Source organism: Onychomys torridus, chromosome 8 (assembly GCF_903995425.1).
Source record: "Onychomys torridus chromosome 8, mOncTor1.1, whole genome shotgun sequence".
NCBI lineage: Eukaryota > Metazoa > Chordata > Mammalia > Rodentia > Cricetidae > Onychomys > Onychomys torridus.
The window spans coordinates 63148849-63168876 of NC_050450.1; the positions used below are offsets into that span (position 1 = coordinate 63148849).

The 20028-nt window shown below is 42.8% G+C and overlaps 1 protein-coding gene and 1 non-coding gene across 4 annotated transcripts in view; one reads left to right on the forward strand and one right to left on the reverse strand.

The window, feature by feature from the left end:
- The window catches only part of Smg6 (SMG6 nonsense mediated mRNA decay factor), a 243503-nt gene that overhangs the window by 323 nt on the left and 223152 nt on the right, over positions 1-20028 (forward strand). Inside the window, exons 1-6 of one of the 3 annotated variants that reach the window (XM_036196845.1) lie at positions 4-348; positions 2498-4244; positions 4852-5044; positions 5819-5929; positions 9923-10029; positions 10279-10357. In XM_036196845.1, the coding sequence (XP_036052738.1) occupies positions 2503-4244; positions 4852-5044; positions 5819-5929; positions 9923-10029; positions 10279-10357 (2232 nt within the window). In that variant the 5' untranslated portion in view covers positions 4-348; positions 2498-2502. Of the gene's footprint in view, positions 1-3; positions 349-911; positions 1643-2497; positions 4245-4851; positions 5045-5818; positions 5930-9922; positions 10030-10278; positions 10358-20028 lie in introns of those variants that run through there. The other 2 variants (XM_036196844.1, XM_036196843.1) reach the window with 2 other exon arrangements.
- Positions 11432-11540, reverse strand: LOC118590488. The gene has a single exon (XR_004945786.1). It is a non-coding gene; the product is annotated as a U6 spliceosomal RNA (small nuclear RNA).

The following is a 20028-nucleotide window of genomic DNA, read 5'->3' on the forward strand; positions in this document are numbered from 1 at the left end:
AGGCGGCCCCTCGGAGTCTGCGGGGCTGGGTCTCTGCTTACTCGGGCCTTTGGGGGTAGAGCCCGGCGCGAGTTCTTGCCTCCACCCTTTTGCTCACCGCGGCGGCCGTGGTGGTTCCCCCTTCTGTCGCCGGCCCCTGGATTCAGTCGTGAGGAGACACGAACTGGCGTGGGTGCTGGGGTCCGGCAGAGGCCCCGGGACATAGGGTTCCCTAAAGAATCGTCTCTGTACCTTCCGTAGTCCTCCGTTCCGAGTCGGAAAGGAGGAGCTGGAGAAATTGAGGAGAAAGGCTTAACAGGCTGGGACTTCCCTTGCTCAACTTTTCCCCCTGAAGGCAGGCTTCCAATGGTACGCCACCGGAGGGATCCAGGACCTCAGGGAGCTGACTCTGTTTTGTTTGGGTCTTGGCGTGTATGAGAGCAGTTCTGGTCGGAGAGAATGCTTAATTTGCCAGTCTCCGTACGCCTCAGAAAAGCGCGAGAACTATTTTCGTGTCTCACTCCCCTTCATTAGTCAGTGTTGTTTCTGATGACTGTTACAGTTGGTGCCCCCTCTAGGATCGTGGCTAGAATCTGTGAGGTTGGTTTGCATTGGCCAGCTGAATCGGATTCACCAGGGTGTTTTCTCTCACTGCTCTGGAAAATAGTAGTCACCACCTCCCCTGGATCCGCCCCCAAATCGAGTTTAAAAGTTTACGGAGGGTGCTGAGGTTCAACGGCTTTATCTTGGTTCGTATTGGTGGAGAGGCTAAACTTTGGCCAAAGCAGCAGCATCTTTTTGTTGTTTTTCTTTTGAGGCAGAGTCTCTCACCTTGTAGCCAAGACTGGCTTGGAACTTAACTGTGTAACCCAGCCTGGCCTTGAGTTTGGGATCCTTCTGTCTCAGCCTCTGGAGTGCTGGAATTACAGGCATGTGCCACCACACCCAACTTCCAAAGCCGTATCTAAAATGTCAATTTCACTCCATTTTCCTTTCTCTCCCCCTACTAACAAAAGTGGGTGTAGATGTCGGAGCATAAATACCCACTCCTAGCTTGTGTTTATATTATAGTTAGGTACTAGGATTTTATAACTTGAGCACTGGATAATATCCTCACCATTTCCTGTCACTTTCTTGTTAAACATTTAGTGATTATTTGTAGTTGTCTTCTCCACTCTAAGCAACAGATACTTATGAAAAAAAAAAACCTGTTTACCATTCAGTAAGTTCCTGGAGTTTGGAGAGTGGTTTATAAACTCCTCTTGTTCTTTTCTATTTCCTTTGTTTTTCGAGTCAGGATCTCATGTAGCCCAAGTAGGTTCCAAGCTCTTGGTAGCCAGGATGGCCTTGCACTCTTGATTTCGCTGTCACTCCGAGGTGCTAGGCTTTGTAGGCATGCATTGAACTGGGCTGTAGTGTACTTGAGTCCCTTCGCGCTTCGGTGCTTTGAGAGCATGTCACAATCCTTCCGTTGGTGCCTAGGAAAAGCTCCTCTAATGGAACTCCCCCCCCCTTATATTCTATCATCATAGTAGCAGTTAGTCTCAGTATTCTAGGCAGTATTTTCTTGAAATGATTCTGCTGGTGGTTGTTAAAGAGTTGGTGAGGATGAGTGGAGTTGAAGACTGTAACAGGAACTGCTTCCTGTTTGCTTCAGTAGGAGGTATGTGATTGGGGTATTGGTATCCTAAAGTTGTAGATTTGCCCTGGTCAGGTTCCCACACTGGAGTTGCAGATACTTTCCCAGAGATCCTCCTCAAATATATGTATGTATGTGTAAATATATGTTTACGTATGTAATGTAGTAAGTAAATATATGATGTAATACATGAAACATATATTCCAGTAAATATGTTTATGCAATGCTAGGGTTTACTCTTAGTGGCCTCTTGTGTGCTAGGCAAATGTTGTCCCACTGAGCTATAGTTCCTGCCCCCTCCTAATATGGTAAAAGAATTTAGCCACCCTAGAAAAATGTTACAGACTAAACCAGGTGTGATTATACACTCCTGCAATCCCAGAACTTGGATGGCTGAGGCAGGAGGACTGTGAGTTTGACATCTTTCTGGACTGTATAATGAGACCCTGACTCCCGAAAAAGAAAAAGAGAGAAGAAAGAGAAAAGAGTTAACTTGTAGGCTATATAGACAGGGTAGTTTAATGGCTGAACATGTTAGAGATCTTTGATTCTGATATAATGAAGTAGTTTGGGGTCTTTGAGATCTGAATGTAAGTGTGACTTGGGTAGGTCAAGAGAATATTAACTCCCCCCATTTCTATAACTCAAGTGCATGTAACTTTAACATGGTTAAATTCTTAGCCTCACTGGTTACTGAACACAACTCCAAATTTCTATCTTTGTGGAAACATTCTTCCCTGTCCGCCGATAATAGAATTGGATATGGAATTCTTGCTCATTTTTTTGATGTTATTGTGGTTATGTGACTTGAATGACAACTTTCCTCCCTCTCCTCTCCCATTATTCTTTTCTTCTGTGTTTCCTCCTATCAACACACAGAAAACATGAAGGGATTGAAGGAACCCAGGCAGCGCAAAGACAATAGGCGCCCAGACTTGGAAATATATAAGCCTGGACTCTCTCGACTAAGGAACAGACCTAAAACTCAGGAGGCTTCTGGGAGTGAGGAATTTAAGGATGAGATTGGGAATGACAGAGATTCTTCTGTTGCGAATGATACACAGCTTATTAAAGTTTGCAAGGAATTGGACAGCCAACAGCAAAATGGTCCTACAGATCCAGAAAATTGCCAGGCACAGGAGAATTTCTCAAAGACTGGTGGACTAGAGGACCGGAGTCTAAGAATCATCAAGAGAATTAAGAAACCTGACCTGCAGATCTATCAGCCTGGAAGGCGTTTGCAGACTGTAACCAAAGAGTCAGCTAGCAGGGCAGATGAGGAAGAAATCCTTAACCAAGTGGAGCAGTTGAGGATTGAAGAGGGTGAGTGTAAGGGAAAAGTTGTAAAAGAAGAATCTGAGAGAAAACCAGACAAAGCTGAGACAGAAAAGACCCAAACTAATGACCGAGTGAGAACTGCCAAGGGAAAAAAGATGGAGAAGGGGGAGGGGCCGAAGAAGGCGAGTGACGACTCCGTCCAGGGGAAACCAGGTTCTGTGAAGCGGTACTCCCGATCAGACAAACGAAGGAACCGCTACCGCACGTGTAGTACCAGCTCAGCTGGTAGCAACAATAGTGCTGAGGGAGCCGGCCTGACTGATAATGGATGTCGCCGGCGGCGCCAGGAGCGGACCAAGGAGAGGCCACGACTGAAGAAGCAGGTGTCTATGTCCTCAACTGATTCCTTAGATGAGGACAGAGTTGATGAGCCTGATGGTTTAGGGCCCAGGAGGAGTTCAGAAAGGAAGAAGCATTTAGAAAGAAATTGGTCTGGCCGAGGCGAGGGTGAACAGAAAAGTAATGGTAAAGAAAACCGAGGGACACTTCGAGTCACTTTTGATGCAGAAACCATGAGTAAAGATTCCCCCATGGTGAGGTCAGCCAGGGAGAGTGTGGAAAGAATAAAGTCTGACAAAGGCCCAAGCAGTGGGGGCAAGGGCTCTGAGAAGAAGCACGAGTTCAAAAACCCGAACCAAGAACTTCGAGGTCGTGGTCGTGGCATTCTGATTCTGCCAGCCCACACTGCCCTATCTGTCAGTTCAGCGGGCTCTCCAGAGTCTACACCTTTGGGACCTCGACTTTTATTTGGATCTGGTACTAAAGGATCTCGGAGTTGGGGCCGTGGAGGCACTACCCGCCGACTATGGGACCCAAATAATCCTGATCAGAAGCCTGCTCTGAAAAGCCAGACACCCCAGCTACATTTCTTGGACACTGATGATGAAATCAGCCCTACATCTTGGGGTGACTCACGTCAGGCCCAAGCATCTTACTATAAATTTCAAAACTCTGACAACCCCTATTATTACCCTCGGACACCAGGCCCTACCTCTCAGTGTCCCTATACAGGCTATGGCCCTCTGCAATACCCGGTGGGCCCTGCAAATGGTATGTATCCAGGGCCTTACTACCCAGGCTATCCTACCCCCTCAGGACAGTATGTATGTAGTCCTCTCCCTGCCAGCGCCATGAGCCCTGAGGAGATAGAACAGCACGTGCGGAACATGCAGCAACAGGAGCTACATAGGCTTCTCCGAGTGGCTGACAACCAGGAATTGCAGCTTAGCAACCTACTTTCCAGGGACCGCATCAGTACTGAGGGCATGGAGAAGATGGCTCAGCTCAGGTATTGTGTGTGCTTTCCTACTATCTTGCTTGGAGGGAAATGGACAGTTGTAAGGCTCCTGTGGCTGAAGAAGGTAGAGACTTCTTAGGTAAGCCACTGAGTGTTACCTCCCTTTCACAGGGATCTCTGCCCCTCCCAACCCCACTTGGGCATGGGCATCAAGCCTAGAGCCTAGAGCATCTTGGAATAAGTGACCAACCACTGAGCCACACTTGAAGCACTTTTGCATTGATTTTTATAAGGAGCAGGCAGTTGGGAAAATAAGATTTAATTTTAGTCTTAGAAATAAGTATGCTTCTGATTTTAAGTGGGGGAAAATATGTCTTTAAGGGAACATAGGATTTCTAGAATGCCAATTTCCAGCTTGCACCAAAGAACTTATTTCAGCTTTTCAATGTAGGTGTGCACATATGCTATTTCCCTAAGCATAAATGTCTTTGGAATGACATTCTGTTGTGCAGAGTAGAACCCAGTATGAGTAGGATACCTGGTTACATTTCAGATTTCTTGTCAGATATGAGTTGGCTGGTTTGCAGGAAGTTCATCTCTTGGGTCCAACCTTCCTTGTGATGTATTGGAGCTAGACATTATATGTATTTTATTCCAGAACTGAACTACTGCAGCTGTATGAGCGCTGTATTCTATTAGATATTGAATTCTCTGACAATCAGAATGTAGATCAGATCCTGTGGAAGAATGCTTTCTATCAGGTGATTGAGAAATTCAGGCAGCTTCTCAAGGATCCAAATATTGAGAACCCAGAACAGATTCGGAACAGACTCTTGGAGCTCTTGGATGAGGTAAACATTATAATTATAATAATAATTGTTTTTTAAAAGATTTATTTATTTATTATTATTATGTATACAGAAGAGGGCGCCAGATCTCATTACAGATGGTTGTGAGCCACCATGTGGTTGCTGGGAATTTGAACTCAGGACCTCTGGAAGAGCAGTCGGTGCTCTTAACCTCTGAGCCATCTCTCCAACCCCAATTATTATTATTATTATTATTATTATTATTATTATTATTAATTTTCAGGATAAAGTCTGCAGCACATTTTAGTTTGTGTCTTCTACCTGAGATGTTTTAGAGGAAAATATTGCCAAAACTCATATATTTTTTTTTTTTACATTTAGACTTGGTCTACCTGTATTACTTCTTTTGGACTATACTTACTGACAGTTGGAGTGCCCTTTTTCCCTCCCTCAATGCTGGGGATTGAACCCAGGGCCTTGTGAATGTTAGGCAAGAGTTCTACTACTTAGGTACATCTCTAGTCCTGAAGTTAAGTTTGAGCTTGAAAGCTTTCTGAATGAGAGAGGGAGAGGGGAAAAATGAGAGATGAAGGAGGGAGGGGTGAATGGATCATATCTTTAAAACATGGGAGGCTTATACCATAAACTGGTGGTATGCTTACTTCATGGCCTCTAACTACTTACTTTATGTGGCTCCTTTTATATAGGATGTCTGGACACTGATAGAACTGTGAAAGGGTCATTTGCCCCCAGTATCTGGTAAATAGATTGGAAAAAAAACTGATTGATTCAGATATATATTTTTTTTCTTTATAGGGTAGTGATTTCTTTGATAGTTTGCTTCAGAAACTACAAGTTACTTATAAGTTCAAACTGGAAGACTACATGGATGGACTTGCCATTCGAAGCAAGCCTTTACGAAAGACAGTAAGCTGGTTTCTTTCTTTAGTCTAAATTTGTTCACCTAGGCCTGGCAAAGTGATGCACACCTTTAATGCCAGTACTTAGGTGGCAGAGAGAGTTCTCTGTGAGTTCAAGGCCAGCCTGGTCTACATAGTGACTTCCAGGCTGTCCAGGACTATGTAGAGAGACCCTGACTCAAACAAACAAACAAAAATTTGTTCATCAATTTAGTAAGCATTTATCTAGTACTAGTTAAGGCCTAGGTGTTGTGCTGGGTTTTGAGTATATCATAGTGAAGGACAGTATAATAGGGGAACAGATAGATGAAACTATCCTAAGTGGACACTGGGCATGTGTCTAGTAATTGGGGATCAGGAATTCAAGGCCAGCCTTGCTAACATTAACTCCAAGGAAATCTGAGCTATAGAAAATTCTGTTTCAAGAATAAAAAAAGAGAGAGATTGTAATTTCAAACACTATGATGCACTTCACACTTGGGAAAATGAAGCCAGGAGGATTGCTGTGGGTTCGAGGCCATTCTGGGTTACATCATGAGTGAGTTCTAGGACTACAGAGTGAGACCATGTCTCAAAAGAAAACAAGGTGTCTGGAGGGATGACTATTAAGAGCACTTACTGCTTTTACAGAAGACCTGGGTTTTGTTCCTAGTATCCAATGACTGCTCACAACCATCTGTAACTCCAGTTCCAGGGGGTCTAATGCCTCCCTAGACTTCTGCAGGTACCAGGCATGCAAGTGATGCACACAAATACAGCAGGCAAGACACTGAAACAGACACATTTTTAAAAGGTGAAAAATGAAAAGCAATTGGATAATTCACAACATCCACTTTGGGCCTCCACATGCACACACATACACATGTAAAAGTGCACATGTAGCTGCACATCACACAGAACAATATGGAGAAGAACGCACAAAGAGGAGAGGGAAATAGTGCTATAGTAACACGGAATAGTAAAGGACATAGAGGGAGTGGTTGACGTAGGCTCAGTGGACTCCAGGAAGGCTTTTCAGAGACTTTTTTGTTTTGTTTTGGTTTTGGTTTTTCGAGGAGACAGGGTTTCTCCATGTAGCTTTGCGCCTTTCCTGGAACTCACTCTGTAGACCAGGCTGGCCTCGAACTCACAGAAATCCACCTGGCTCTGCCTCCTGAGTTCTGGGATTAAAGGCGTGCGCCACCACTGCCTGGCTTGTTTTCAGAGAATTTTTTTTACTTATTTTATATGCATTGGTGTTTTGCCTGGATGTATGTCTCTATGAAGGTGTCAGAGTTCCTGGAACTGGAGTTAACAGACAGTTATGAACTGCCATGTGGGTGCTGGGAATTGAACCCCGGTCCTCTGGAAGAGCAGCCAATGCTCTTAACCACTGAGCCATCTCCAGCCCCGTTTTTCAGAGACTTTTAAAAGTGATTCTGAGAATCAAAATTGGCCTCAAGAATTACCAGGCAAGAACTGTACCACAGAGGTATATTTCTAGTCAAGCTGAGCCTTGAATATGTAGGAGTTTGAAGGGTGGGGGGAATAGTTAGATACAGGGCACAGTGAGCACGAACCAGGGATTTGGCAAACTTCAGGTTCATTCTGTTGGTGTTGGTAATGTGGAATTAGGGTTATTTCAGTGGACAAAGCTAAGGAAGTAGGAAATAATAGATCATAAGATGCCATACTGAAGATTTGGACTTTATTTTTTAATCCTTTAGGAATCATTGATTGCTTTTCAGCAAACGGGTAATAGATTTGTTGTTAAAAATCCTTTTGTCAGATCCTGTCTCAAAACAAACAAAAAAAGCCTGGGGATGTAGCTCAGATGGTAGATTGCTTGCCTAGCATGCATAAAGTCCTGGGTTCTAGCTCCAGCACCATATAAATCCATGTGTGCACCTATAATCCCAGCACTTAGGAGAGGGGGAGCAAGGAGGGTCTTTAGAAGTTCAAGGTTATCTTTAGCTACATAGTAAGTTTGAGGCCTGACTGGGTTATAGGAGACCTTGTCTTCAAAACCAGAAAACAAAACAAACAAAAAAGGAAATAGAAATGAATTCCTAGTCCTTGTGGTATAAAGGTTATGGTTGGAGGCATGAACAGTCTAGGTTATTTCCCAGTTTATGGCCTAGAGGAATGGCCATAAAGGAAAAATGCAGTTTACACACACACACACACACACACACACACACACACACACACACATGTTCTTAAATATACTAATATCCATTGGATCGAATGACCTTATCTTGTTTTTTAAATCAGAATAGGAAAAGGGCAACAGGCTGGGCAGTAGCTAGAGTCCTGCCTGTAGCCAGGAGTTATTTCTGTTGGAAGGGTAGAAGCTAGATTATGTTGAGAGGTGAAGCATGATATAGCTCATGCTTATAAGAATCATGTCTGGGAGGCAAGGAGAGAGGTTAGCTAGAAATTTAAGGTCAAGAGAAGCTTTGATTTAGACTTTATTTTATTTTTGGTTTTATTGAAACAGTTTTGTTAAATAACCCAGCTGGCCTAGAATTTACTATATAAAACTCATTATATCTGCTCTCTGCCTTCCAAGTACTAGGATTAAAGGTGTGCACCCTAGCTGGTTAGTGGTTGAGGGGATGGTGCACACCTTTAATCCCAGTACCTGGGTGGCAGAGGCAGGTGGATCTCTTGAGTTCCAGGACAGCCAGTGCCACAAACTAAAAAGGGTGTGTACTCTGTCCCAACATTTTTGGTTTTTTGGAGACAGAATCTCGTGTGTAGGCCAGATACCCTGGCACCCTGGAATTTACTGCGTAGTCCTGACTTAAATCAAAATCAAGGTGTGCCTGCCTCAGTCTCCAGAATGAGGATTATAGGTGTGTGCTTCCATACCTGGTGGGAGTGATTGCTTTGATTCCCCCCCCCCCCCCCCCAGACAGGGTTTTTCTGTGTAGTTTTGGTGCTTTGATCTTGCTCTGTAGACCAGGCTGGTCTCGAACTCACAGAGATCTGCCTGGCTCTGTCCTCCTGAGTGCTGGGATTAAAGGCATGAGCCATCACTACCTGTGATTTGATTTTTTAAAAAAATTATTATTTTTTTCCCCCGAGACAGGGTTTCTCTGTGTAGCTTTGGAACCTGTTCTGGAACTTGCTTTGTAGACCAGGCTGGCCTCGAACTCACAGAGATCCACCTGGCTCTGCCTCCCGGGTGCTGGGATTAAAGGTATGTGCCACCACTGCCCAGCCATGTGATTTTTTTTTTTTTTTTTTTTTTAAATGTTAGGGTATGTTACTGAATGTGGAACTCACCACTTTGGCTAGACTGATTGTCCAGCAAGTACCAGTCATCCTCTGGGTCTCTTCCCCCACCTACAGGTGCATGAGGCCAGGCTCAGCTTATCTTTGAGTGCTGGGGATCCAAATGCAGGTCCTCATGTTTGTGCAGCAAGTTTTACCTAGGATCCAACTCTCCAGTGCCTATAATATTATGTATTTTAAATTTGGTTTTAGATTTATTTATTTTATGTGTGTGAGTGTTTTGCTTGTATATATGCCTGTGCACCATGTGTGTGCCTGATGTTCACTGAGGTTGGAAGAGCTTGGAACCCGAGTTACAGATGTCAGTGAGCCACCATGTGGGTGCTGGGACCTGAACCTTGGTCCTCTGCAAGAGCAACACTGCTCTTAACAACTGAGCTGGCTTTCCAGCCCTGACATTTGTATTAAATGCAGATGAGAAAACTTAGTTACAAGCATTCCAAAGGCTTCCTTCAGATCACATAGATTGTTTGACTCTTGGTTTCAGAGTGCATTTTCCCGTTCATGTGGGACTCAGTAAGAATTACCATTCTCTCTTCAATTGCTGTATTTTCTCAGTATATTTTGTATCTTCTTGGTGGTGGATTTTTAGCAGTCAAGATCAGGTTGAAAACTTGGCTGTTTTGAGGACTGTCCGTGTCATTTAGATTCCATCCATTTCTTCTGGCATTGAATTGTGTTTCTTGGGTGCTCTACTAACCCATCGTTGTCTATTCTGTAGGTAAAATATGCCTTGATCAGTGCCCAACGCTGTATGATTTGCCAAGGAGATATCTCTAGGTATCGGGAGCAAGCCAATGATACAGCAAACTATGGGAAGGCACGCAGGTACTTTTAAACCTCTTTTTGCTCATTATTTCTCTTCTCTGTGTGGCATTAAGTGAGTCATTGTAAGACATCCAGCCACTTGAGCTGCCTCCCATATGGAGTGCCCTACAGTTGTCCATAATTTCTTTATCAGTCCCTTTAATTGTGGTTAACTTTCTAGTCTATGACTAAAGTAGAAGGGCTGTGAGGATGGATTGGGAAAGAGTAGTTGATAAAGAGTTAGCATTTCATTCTGTTTTTCTATTCTAGTTGGTACCTGAAGGCCCAGCATATTGCTCCCAAGAATGGGCGCCCCTATAACCAATTGGCTTTACTGGCAGTGTATACGGTAAGAAATTCCACGGATAAGGGAACTGTTTTCTAAGCAGTTTCTCCTTTTTTTTTTTTTTTTTTTTTTTTGTTTGTTTGTTTTTCAAGACAGGGTTTCCTCTGTGTAGCTTTGTGCCTTATGGAATTCACTTGGTAAACCAGGCTGGCTTCAAACTCACAGAGATCCGCCTGGCTCTGCCTCCCAAGTGCTAGGATTAAAGGCGTGCACTACCACTGCCCGGCAGCCTTTTTTTGAGACAGGATTTCTCTGTAGCTTTGGAGTCTGTCCTGGAACTCACTCTGTAGACTAGGTGGCCTCAAACTCACAGAGATCCGCCTGTTTCTGCTTCCCAAATGCTGGGATTAAAGGCACGAGTCACCACTGCCTGGCCAATTTTCTTTTTTTGAGCTAGAATTTTGTTTTACTACATAGCCAAGACTTCAAATTGTCATCTTTGATTCAGCCTCCCAAGTGCTGAGATTACAGGCATGTCCTATCACATGAGTTTCTTCAACTATTGATTAAATTTGTATTATTACATTTGACTGTTGATTGATTTAGTGTGTGAAGGTGTGCTTGTAGAGGTCAGAAGACAGTGTGGAGAATTGCTTCTGTCTTACATGAAGACCCCAGGGTTGAACTTAATGGACAGCCTTGGTGGCAAGCACTGTACACGCTGAGCTTCTTGCTAGCCTCTGACTTTATGTATGTGTCTGTTATTTTAAAATATGGATGTAGTTAGAGTTTTCCTGCCTGGCCCACAGTCAGGACAAATCTCTCTCACCCGCTAGTCCCACAGTCGCTCAGAAACTTACATTGTTTAAAAACTGTATGGCTGTGGCAAGCTTCTTGTTATCTACTTCTTTTATCTTAAATTAACCCATTTCTATTAATCTATACTTTGCCACGTGGCTTGTGGCTTACCAGTACCTTACATCTTCCTTGTCATGGTGGCAGCTGGCAGTATCTCTCCACCCAGCCTTCCACTTCCCACAATTCTCCTCTTCCTTGTCCTGCCTACCCTATCCTTCCTGCCTGGCTACTGGCCAGTCAGCACTTTATTTATTTTAACCAATCAGAGCAACACATTTGACATACAGAACATCCCATAGCATATGGACTGCTTCATCCTTGTGCAGGGACCATGTTAATCTTCTCTCCTCTGTTCCAGTTTTTGCATATGTGTTACTGAAGTGAGCACTGAATTTATTTTTAAACAGTCTTACTTAGTAGCCCAGGCTGGCTTTGAAGTTGCATTCTTCTCAGATACTGGGCTGAAAGGCATGTACTATCATCTCTAGCTTAAAACAGGGATTTATTTTTCATTTTATTTTTATTTTTTTGAAGATTATTTATTATGTATACAATATCCCTCCTGCATGTTGCCTGCAGGCCAGAAGAGGGCAACCAGATCTCATTATCGATGGTTGTGAGCCACCATGTGGTTGCTGGGAATTGAACTTAGGACCTCTGGAAGAATAGCCACTGCTCTTAACCTCTGAGCCACTTCACCAGCCCCTATTTTTCATTTTCTATTTTAAGCATATTTATGTTTTGCCTGCCTGTGTGTTTGTGCACTATGTGTGTGCAGTGCCATTGGCGGCCAGAAGAGGCTGTTAGGATCCTCTGGGACTTGAGTTACAAACTGTTGTGGGTGCTGGGAATCAAAACTTGGGTCCTCTGTAAGATTAGCTGGTATTCTTAACCTATGAGCAATTTTGAAGCTGGGTGGTGGTGGTGCATGCCTTTCATCCCAGCACTTGGGGGTGGGGGTAGGGGAAGCAGAGTCAGGCAGCTCTCTGTGAGTTCAAGGCCAGCCTGGTCTACAGAATGAGTCCCAGGAAAGGTGCAAAGCTACATAGAGAAACCCTGTCTTGAAAAACAAAACAAAACAAAGATACAGTTTTGATATCATCAACTCCTCGAGTTTGATTTCTTCTGCTTCCTGTAGCCCAAAGCCTCTTTTGTCTTTCGTCTTCAGACCCTTGCTGTTGTCTGTTTTCTGCTCTTTTAGGAGGCCCGCCACCCAGCTCTCAAATAAATCCCACACGGAGGCCTTTTCTTACTTATGGGTGCCTGGCCTTAGCGTGGCTTGTTTCTAGCCAGCTTTTCTTAACTTCTCCGTCTCCCGTTTGCCTCTGTGCCTTTCCTGTTCTCTTTCCTCTGTATCTTACTGTTATTCTGTGGTTTGCTGTGTGGCTGGGTGGCCGGCCCCTGGAGTCCTCCTTCTTCTCTGGCTACTTCCTCCTTCACTCCTCTGTCTCTTTTCCTTTCTCCCACATTTCTCCCTCTATATATTCTCTCTGCCCGCCAGCCCTGCCTATCCTTTCTCCTGCCTTGCTATCGGCTATTCAGTTATGAGACCACCAGGGGTTTTAGACAGGCATAGTCACACAGCTTCACAGAGTTAGACAAATGCAACAGAAACAAAAGTAACATGCCTTAAAATAGTATTCTACCGCAACTCCTTTTGTTTCTCTTTTATTATTTTTTATTTACGTTTATTTGCTTGGTGTGTTTGTGTGTGTGTGTGTGTGTGTGTGTGTGTGTGTGTATATGTATGTATGTATATATATGTGTGCGTGTATGTGAGTGAATGCATGCCACTGAATATGAAGATCATAGCAGCTTGAAGGAGTGGGTTCTCTCCTACCACCATGTGGTTCCTGGGGTTCAAACGTGGGTCATTAGGGCTGATAGCAAGTGTCTTTATCCACTGAGCTATCTCTTCAGGCCCTGACTCCCTTACTTTGAGGTGAGTTGTCGGGGATCCCAAACTTTAGTTGACTTGGTTCATACCTCCACTTTACCGCATTTAATTTCCTAAAGGAGCATTGTTCTGCAGCCAGGCAACAGCTTGTTACTCTGTGTCTTACCTTGTTTCCTTTTCTAGGAAGAAGGCAAGACCCCCTTAATTCCCTCCCTTAAGGGCCTCAGCCAGTCCTTAGCATTCAGATCTTGTTTCTTTCCCGATATCTTTTGTGGAATGGAGTCTCATTGAGTAGTCCTGGCTGGCCTCGAACTCACTCTGTAGACCAGGCTGGCCTCGAACTCACAGAGTTCGGCCTCTGAGTGCTGGGATTAAAGGCATGTGCCACCACTGCCTGGCCCCAGATCTCTTATTACTCCTAATTTTCATCTAAAGTGGCTGTTTAGCAAACACACAGTAAGCACTTGGTCACACCTTTCTAGATTTTACCAACTTCCTTTGAATGTGGTTCAAACCAGGAGAAATGGACCTTGGGAACCAAGAGGATTCCAGATAGGAAGCTGCAGGGAAAGGAAAAGATGGGGGTAGGGCAACAGTAGATACTAAGATATCAAGGACAAGAAGCAGCTAATGTGATTATCAGCAAAGAAAAAAGTCAGTTTCTCCCTCCCTCCCTGCCTGGTCCTTCCTTCCTCTCCCTCTTTCTGTCTAATTTTCTTTTCTTGACAGGATTTTTGCTATATTGCTCAGGCTGCCAGTTTTTGCCTAAACCTCTCAAGTGCTGGCATTGCAAGCCATGTCCCACTGCACCAGGCTCTTGTTCTTGTTTTTGTATTGGCTTTTTAAAAAATGTGGTACATGGTTTCACATAGCCCAGGGTGCTCTTGAACTTGCCATATAGCTGAGAATGACATTAAATCTGATCTTCTGCCTCTACTTCTCCAGTGCTGTGATTACAGGCTTGTGTTGCCATACTCATTTTTTATCTGATGCTAGAGATCAAACCTAGGACTTTATGTATGATAAATAAGCATACTACTGACAGAGCCAGGGCTACACAGAGAAACCCTATTTCAAAAACAACAACAACAAAAAACATTTGTTAGGAGGGGGAAAAAAAAACTCGTTCTCACTCTTTTTTTTTTTAATATTTTAATTGTGTTTTCGTATGTTTGGTGCATTTGTGTAAGTACAATCGAGTGAAGTATGTAAAGAACAACTTAAGGGAGTCAAGTCTCTTCCATCTTGTTGAGAAAGGAGGTGTCTGGTGCTTCCTTGTTTCTGCAAGCCAACCCACAAGCTTCTGGTAATTCTGACCATTCCTCCCATCTCAGTGTAGGAGTGCTGATTTAGAGATGTATGCCACTATATAGGGCTTTTTTTGAGACAGGTTCTCACTCTGTCCAGGCTGGCCTGGAACTCACTATGTCGTCAGGGCTGATGTTGATTTGAAGCAGTTCTCCTGCTGTAGTGTTTGGGGTTATGGACACGAACCTCTGTGCCCAACCCCTTTTTGTTTATTGGTTCCTCTTTTCAACTATCTTCCCTTCTACTTTCATAAGTTATTTTTGTCTTCTGTTTTTGTGATGCATTGCGTTTCTTTAGGGTTGTTTACAAGAGTATCCTCTAAGTGGCTAATCTGAAAAAGAATCATCATCAACTAGGAACTGCATATAAATTCTTGGGAAAGACCTTATACTTAACTAGGAAAGCACTCTCGCCTTGAAACACATATACCTTATCCTTTCAACTTTTTGTGTGCTCATTGACCATTTACACTTTATTAGAGAAACAACTATTACTGTCATTTTAAAATTGGATTATCAGGCTGCAGAAATGGCTCAGTGGTTAGGAACTGGCTGCTTGTCCACAAGACCCAGGTTTAATTTCCAGTACCCACTTGGCAGCCCTCAGCCTTCTGTAACTTCAGCTCCCTCTTATATCATCCATGGGTACTATTGCTTTTAACAAAATCTCAATCATTTGATTTTACCAATAAAGTCTTGGGAGCCAGATGCCGACGTGATTATGTATGGCTTTCTCAGAGAGCCAGAGAAAGCACCTAGCCGACCCGCCTCCTCAGCCTGCCTCCCAGAAGCCTCCTGCCTTCTCCTAGGCTGTCTCAAACAAGACTCTTAAACTAGATGTCCCTCCCTTCTACTTCCTGTGTGTCTCTAGTCTTCTTGACTCCCTCTTACTCTCTGTTTTTTTTTTCTTAATCCTATGTTCACTTCCTGTCAACTGGTTGCTTGCTCCACCTCTTGACCTGTGGTTGACTTTATTTAATTCTGTTTACAGTATTCAAGCAGAAAGCTCTTGGATTAAAGGTGTGTGCTAGAGTTGAGCCACACCACAACTAGAAACAGGTTTTTCCAGTAAATAATGCAATCTTGGAGTTCACAGTGTGATCAAATATCCTTGCAGCAGGGTGCCAGGCACACACATGATACACAGGCATGTATGCACATAAAACAGCTGGACAGCGATTGTGTACACCTTTAATCCTAACACTCTGGAGGCAGAGGCAAGTGGATCTCTGTGAGTTCAAGGCCAGCCTGGTTTACAGAGTGAGTTCCAAGATAACCACCAGGACTGTTACACAGAAACTCTGTCTCAAAAAAACAAAACGGGTTGGGGATTTAGCTCAGTGGTAGAGGGCTTGCCTAGCAAGTACAAGGCCCTGGGTTTGGTCCTCAGCTCCGAAACAAAACAAAACAAAACAAAACAAAACAAAACAAAACAAAACATCATTAAAAATTGAGCTACCCTCAATTTATGAATTCTTCAGATATTCTAGGTCCTGGAATGTAACAAGAGGCAACTTCAGAGGGAAAGGGTTATTTGATCGTAGTTTCAGAGTGTAGCCTATTATGGCCGAGAAGATGTGGCAGGAGCTGCTTATATTGCATCCACAGTCAGGGGCAGAGGGGTGAATGTTGGTACTCTGCTGGCTTCTTCCTTTTTATATTCAGTTTGGGGACACTTTTACCTCCTTTCATAGGGTGGTGACATCCACATACAGGATGACTTTTACCTCAACTAAGCATTGCTGGAAGCATCTTCACAGACATGACCAGCGGTGTATGTACTAGGCTACTCCAAATCCCATCAAGTTGACAGTCAAGATTAACTATTACAGTGTCCTTTCAGGGCCTTAAACAGGTGCTCTACAGAGCTACATTTTGGTTTGTTAAAGACATTATACTATTTCCTTAGAATAGAGTTAATACTTTTTTTTTTTTTTTTTTTTTTTAAGGCAGGGCAGCATTTGACACAGGGCCTCTTGTAGCCCAATTGGCCTGGAACTCACCGTTTAATAACTGAGGGTGATTTTGAATGCCTTCCCCTTGTCTTCCTTCCCAAGTACTAAGATTACAAAGTTTAATGCAGGTTGACCACCAGTTGATATATGAGTTTATTTATAAGTTGTCAGGTTCTACTCTATTGGTCCATGCCTACTTTACAGCAGAACCATAACTCTTTTAACTATTGTAGGTTCCTGATGAAAATCTGGAAAATGTTAGCTTTCCAGCTCTTCTTTCAAGATTGTTTTCACTGTGTGAGGTCCCTTAGAAGTTTGTATGGGTTTTAGGATTAGCTTTTTGGATTTGTACTGCAGCAGCTGTTGGGATTTTGATTAAATAATGGACTTACAGGTTTCTTTGGGAAGTACTTTCATCTCCTAATGTTCTAACAAGATATCTCTTCCTTTACTTAGGTCTTTAGTTTTGTTTAGCACTGTTTTCTAGGTTTTTTTTTAAGAGTAAAAGTGTTAGGATTCCCTTGTTAAATTTATTCCTAAATAGATTTTTCTTGATGCCATTGATAAAGAAATCCCATCCTTCACATCCTTTTCAGATTGCTTGATGCTCAAACCGCTTTGCTACATTTCTTCCATGGATTTTGCCTTTCTGATTAAATTGTTATTTTTCTGTCACAGACTTCAGACCTAGATTAGTGCTTCCTTTGAGTCCCCCCCCCCCCCATTGGTTTCCCTCACATCTTTCTTGTCTATTAACATTTTTCAACATTTCTTTCTTCTCCAATCATTCAGTGAATTTCAGGTATTGAGAACATGTTTGTGTGTAGTGCTTTTCACGGTGCCGTAAGTGATAAAATAAATGCTATGTTTTCTTCCCTAAGACAAACTTCTTTAATTGTTAAATACCCAATTATTTTGTGTTAAACTTAAAAAAAAAAAAAAAAAACCCTGCAAATTAAGATACATATGGGACAGAGGCAGGAGAGATGGCCTAGAGCAATGGTTCCTAATCTTTCTAACACTGTGATCCTTTAATACAGTTCCTCATGTTGTGGTGACTCCCAACAATAAAGTTCTTTCATTGCTACTTCATAACTGTAATTTTGCTACTTTTATGAATTATAATGTAACTATCTGATATGCAGGATATCTGATATGGGACCCTGTGAAGGGGTCATTCATCCCCCAAAGTGGTAGAGGTCCATAAGCTGAGAACTGCTGGTCTATCGGTTAAGAGATTTTGCTGCTCTTGGAGATCAGGATTGATTCTCAGCAGCTGCATCTAATGGTTTATAACCTGTTGTCACTCTGGTTCAGAGATTCTGACGCCTTCTTCTGCCCCGTGCTGCTACTGCGCTCATGTGTACATTACCTCTCTACAGTACATGTGTATCACACATAATTAAAAAGAAATAAAATAGAAATAATAAATATGGCACAGTGATTGTTTCTTTTTGAGACATGATCTTTTTTTTTTTTTCAAGACAGGGTTTCTTTATGTAGTGCTGGCCGTTCTAGAACTCGCTCTGTAGACAAGGCTGGCTTCAGATTCACAGAGATCCAACTGCTTCTGCCTCCTGAGTGCTAGGGTTAAAGGTGTGTGCCACCACTGCCCGGCAAGTCTTGAACAATTCTGGTCTTTTCACGTTGGCAGATCTGGGTCACTACTTTCAGCCACAGTTGTAAATATTGATTTCAAGTATTATCTCAGTTTTAGAAATGTCTAAATATGAAAAGTAGAGTCAATAAAATAGCTTCAATTGAAGTGAATTGGTATAAGCAGAGATTAGTGTGAATTGGGGTAATACTAAAAGTAGCTACTGAATATAATGATGTTCCGGATGTTGTGTTAGCTATATGAATTGTGAAACTTAATGCTTACAAGAATTACATGTGTGCAAATATCAGCATTTTACAAATAAGAAAATCTCTTTTGGTTAACAGTATCTAATAAATGCAGGACCAAATTCAAACTCAGGCATTTGACCTTAATACCTGGCCAATAACCATGTTAGATAAATACTAGATAAAAGTTTTGAGCAGGGCGGTGGTGGCGCACACCTTTAATCCCAGCACTTGGGAGGCAGAGCCAGGCAGATCTCTGTGAGTTTGAGGCCAGCCTGGTCTACAGAGCGAATTCCAGGACAGGGTCCAAAACTAAACAGAGAAACCCTGTCTCGAAAAACAAAACAAAACAAAACAAAACAAAACAAAACAAAACAAAACAAAAAACCCAAAAGTTCTGAAGAATGAGTAGATGCTGAGAAAGAAGATTGTTTTTTTTTCTTTGTAGGAGAGACTTTAAGAAAGTCTGATACTCTACTTTGTGCTCTAGTTGTTGTCAGCCTGCCTTCTCTCCTTCCTTCTTTCTGTCCCTCCCTCCCTCCCTCCCTCCCTCCCATGTGAAATTGAATCCAGAAACTCTGTGTCCTAAGCCCCACTTTGAGCCACTCCTCAGCCTTTTCTCTAAAGTATGGTCTTGGTTATGTTGCTAGGCTGGCCTGGAACCCCTGGGCTCCAACAGTCTTTCCCGTAGCTGCATCTAGAATGGCTGGGAGTATAGGTTCATGCTACTATGCTCAGCTTCCTTTATTCTTCTGTTGCTGTTGTTTGAGATATGTTCTGTCTACACAGCTCTAACTGTTCTGGAATTGCCTGTGTAGACAAGGCTGTCCTCAACTTACAGAGATCTACCTGCCTCTGCTGGGGTTAGAAGCATGTCATCATGCCTAGCAGCTTCCTTTATTCTTTTCCCAATTGGTTATAAAATAGGCATGAAGTGTTAATTTGCTGAGTTTGTTTAATAATGTCCATAGAATATCTAACATACCTATTAATTTTAAAAACTGTTAACGACTGGCCTCATTATGTACAGCTAAGCTTAAGGCATGTGATCACCACATTATAGATAATAGTTGCTGTCTCTAAATCTAAAGACACTGCTTCTAGGATAATGGTAAGAATAATAGTATTCTTATATTAAAAGTGAGGATGGGCCAGTAGGGCAGCTCACCAGGTAATAGTGCTTATCTCTAAGCCTGATTACCTAAGTTCAGTCCTTGGGACCCATATGGTTCAAGAATAGAACTGACTCCTGAAAATTGTCCCTGACCTCCACAAATGTGCTGATGCATGCACTTGTGGCTTAGGCATGCCCCCCACCAATAAATAAATACGTATAATGACATTTTTTTAGGTTAGGTATGTTGACACACACATTTAATCTCAGCACTCAGGAGGCAGAGGTAGGTTGATTTCTGTGCATTTAAAACCAACATGGTCTATTAGTGAGTTCCAGGTCAGCCAGGACTACATAGTGAGACCTTGTTTTAAAAAAAATAATAAAAAATTTTTTTTTTTAAATGAGGATATGGGATCTTAGGAAGATTGCCACCTAACTTTTCCAAAGTCTCAAATCTTGGATGAGCTAGTGTTTGAATCTGGGTCTTTCTAGCTCCTTTCATTAGAGCATACTGACTAGTAACAATAGGCAATGTGAAGAGAGTTGAACATTCTCTAAAAACAAAACATAATTGCTGTACCCATATATGTATGCATATATATAATGTTTTGTTTTGTTTGACACAGGGTTTCTCTGTGTAGCTCTGGCTGTCCTGGAACTCATTCTGTAGACCAGGCTGGTCTTGAACTCACAGAGATCCACTTGCCTCTGCCTCCTAAGTGCTGGGATTAAAGGAAGACGTGTGGCACCGCCAC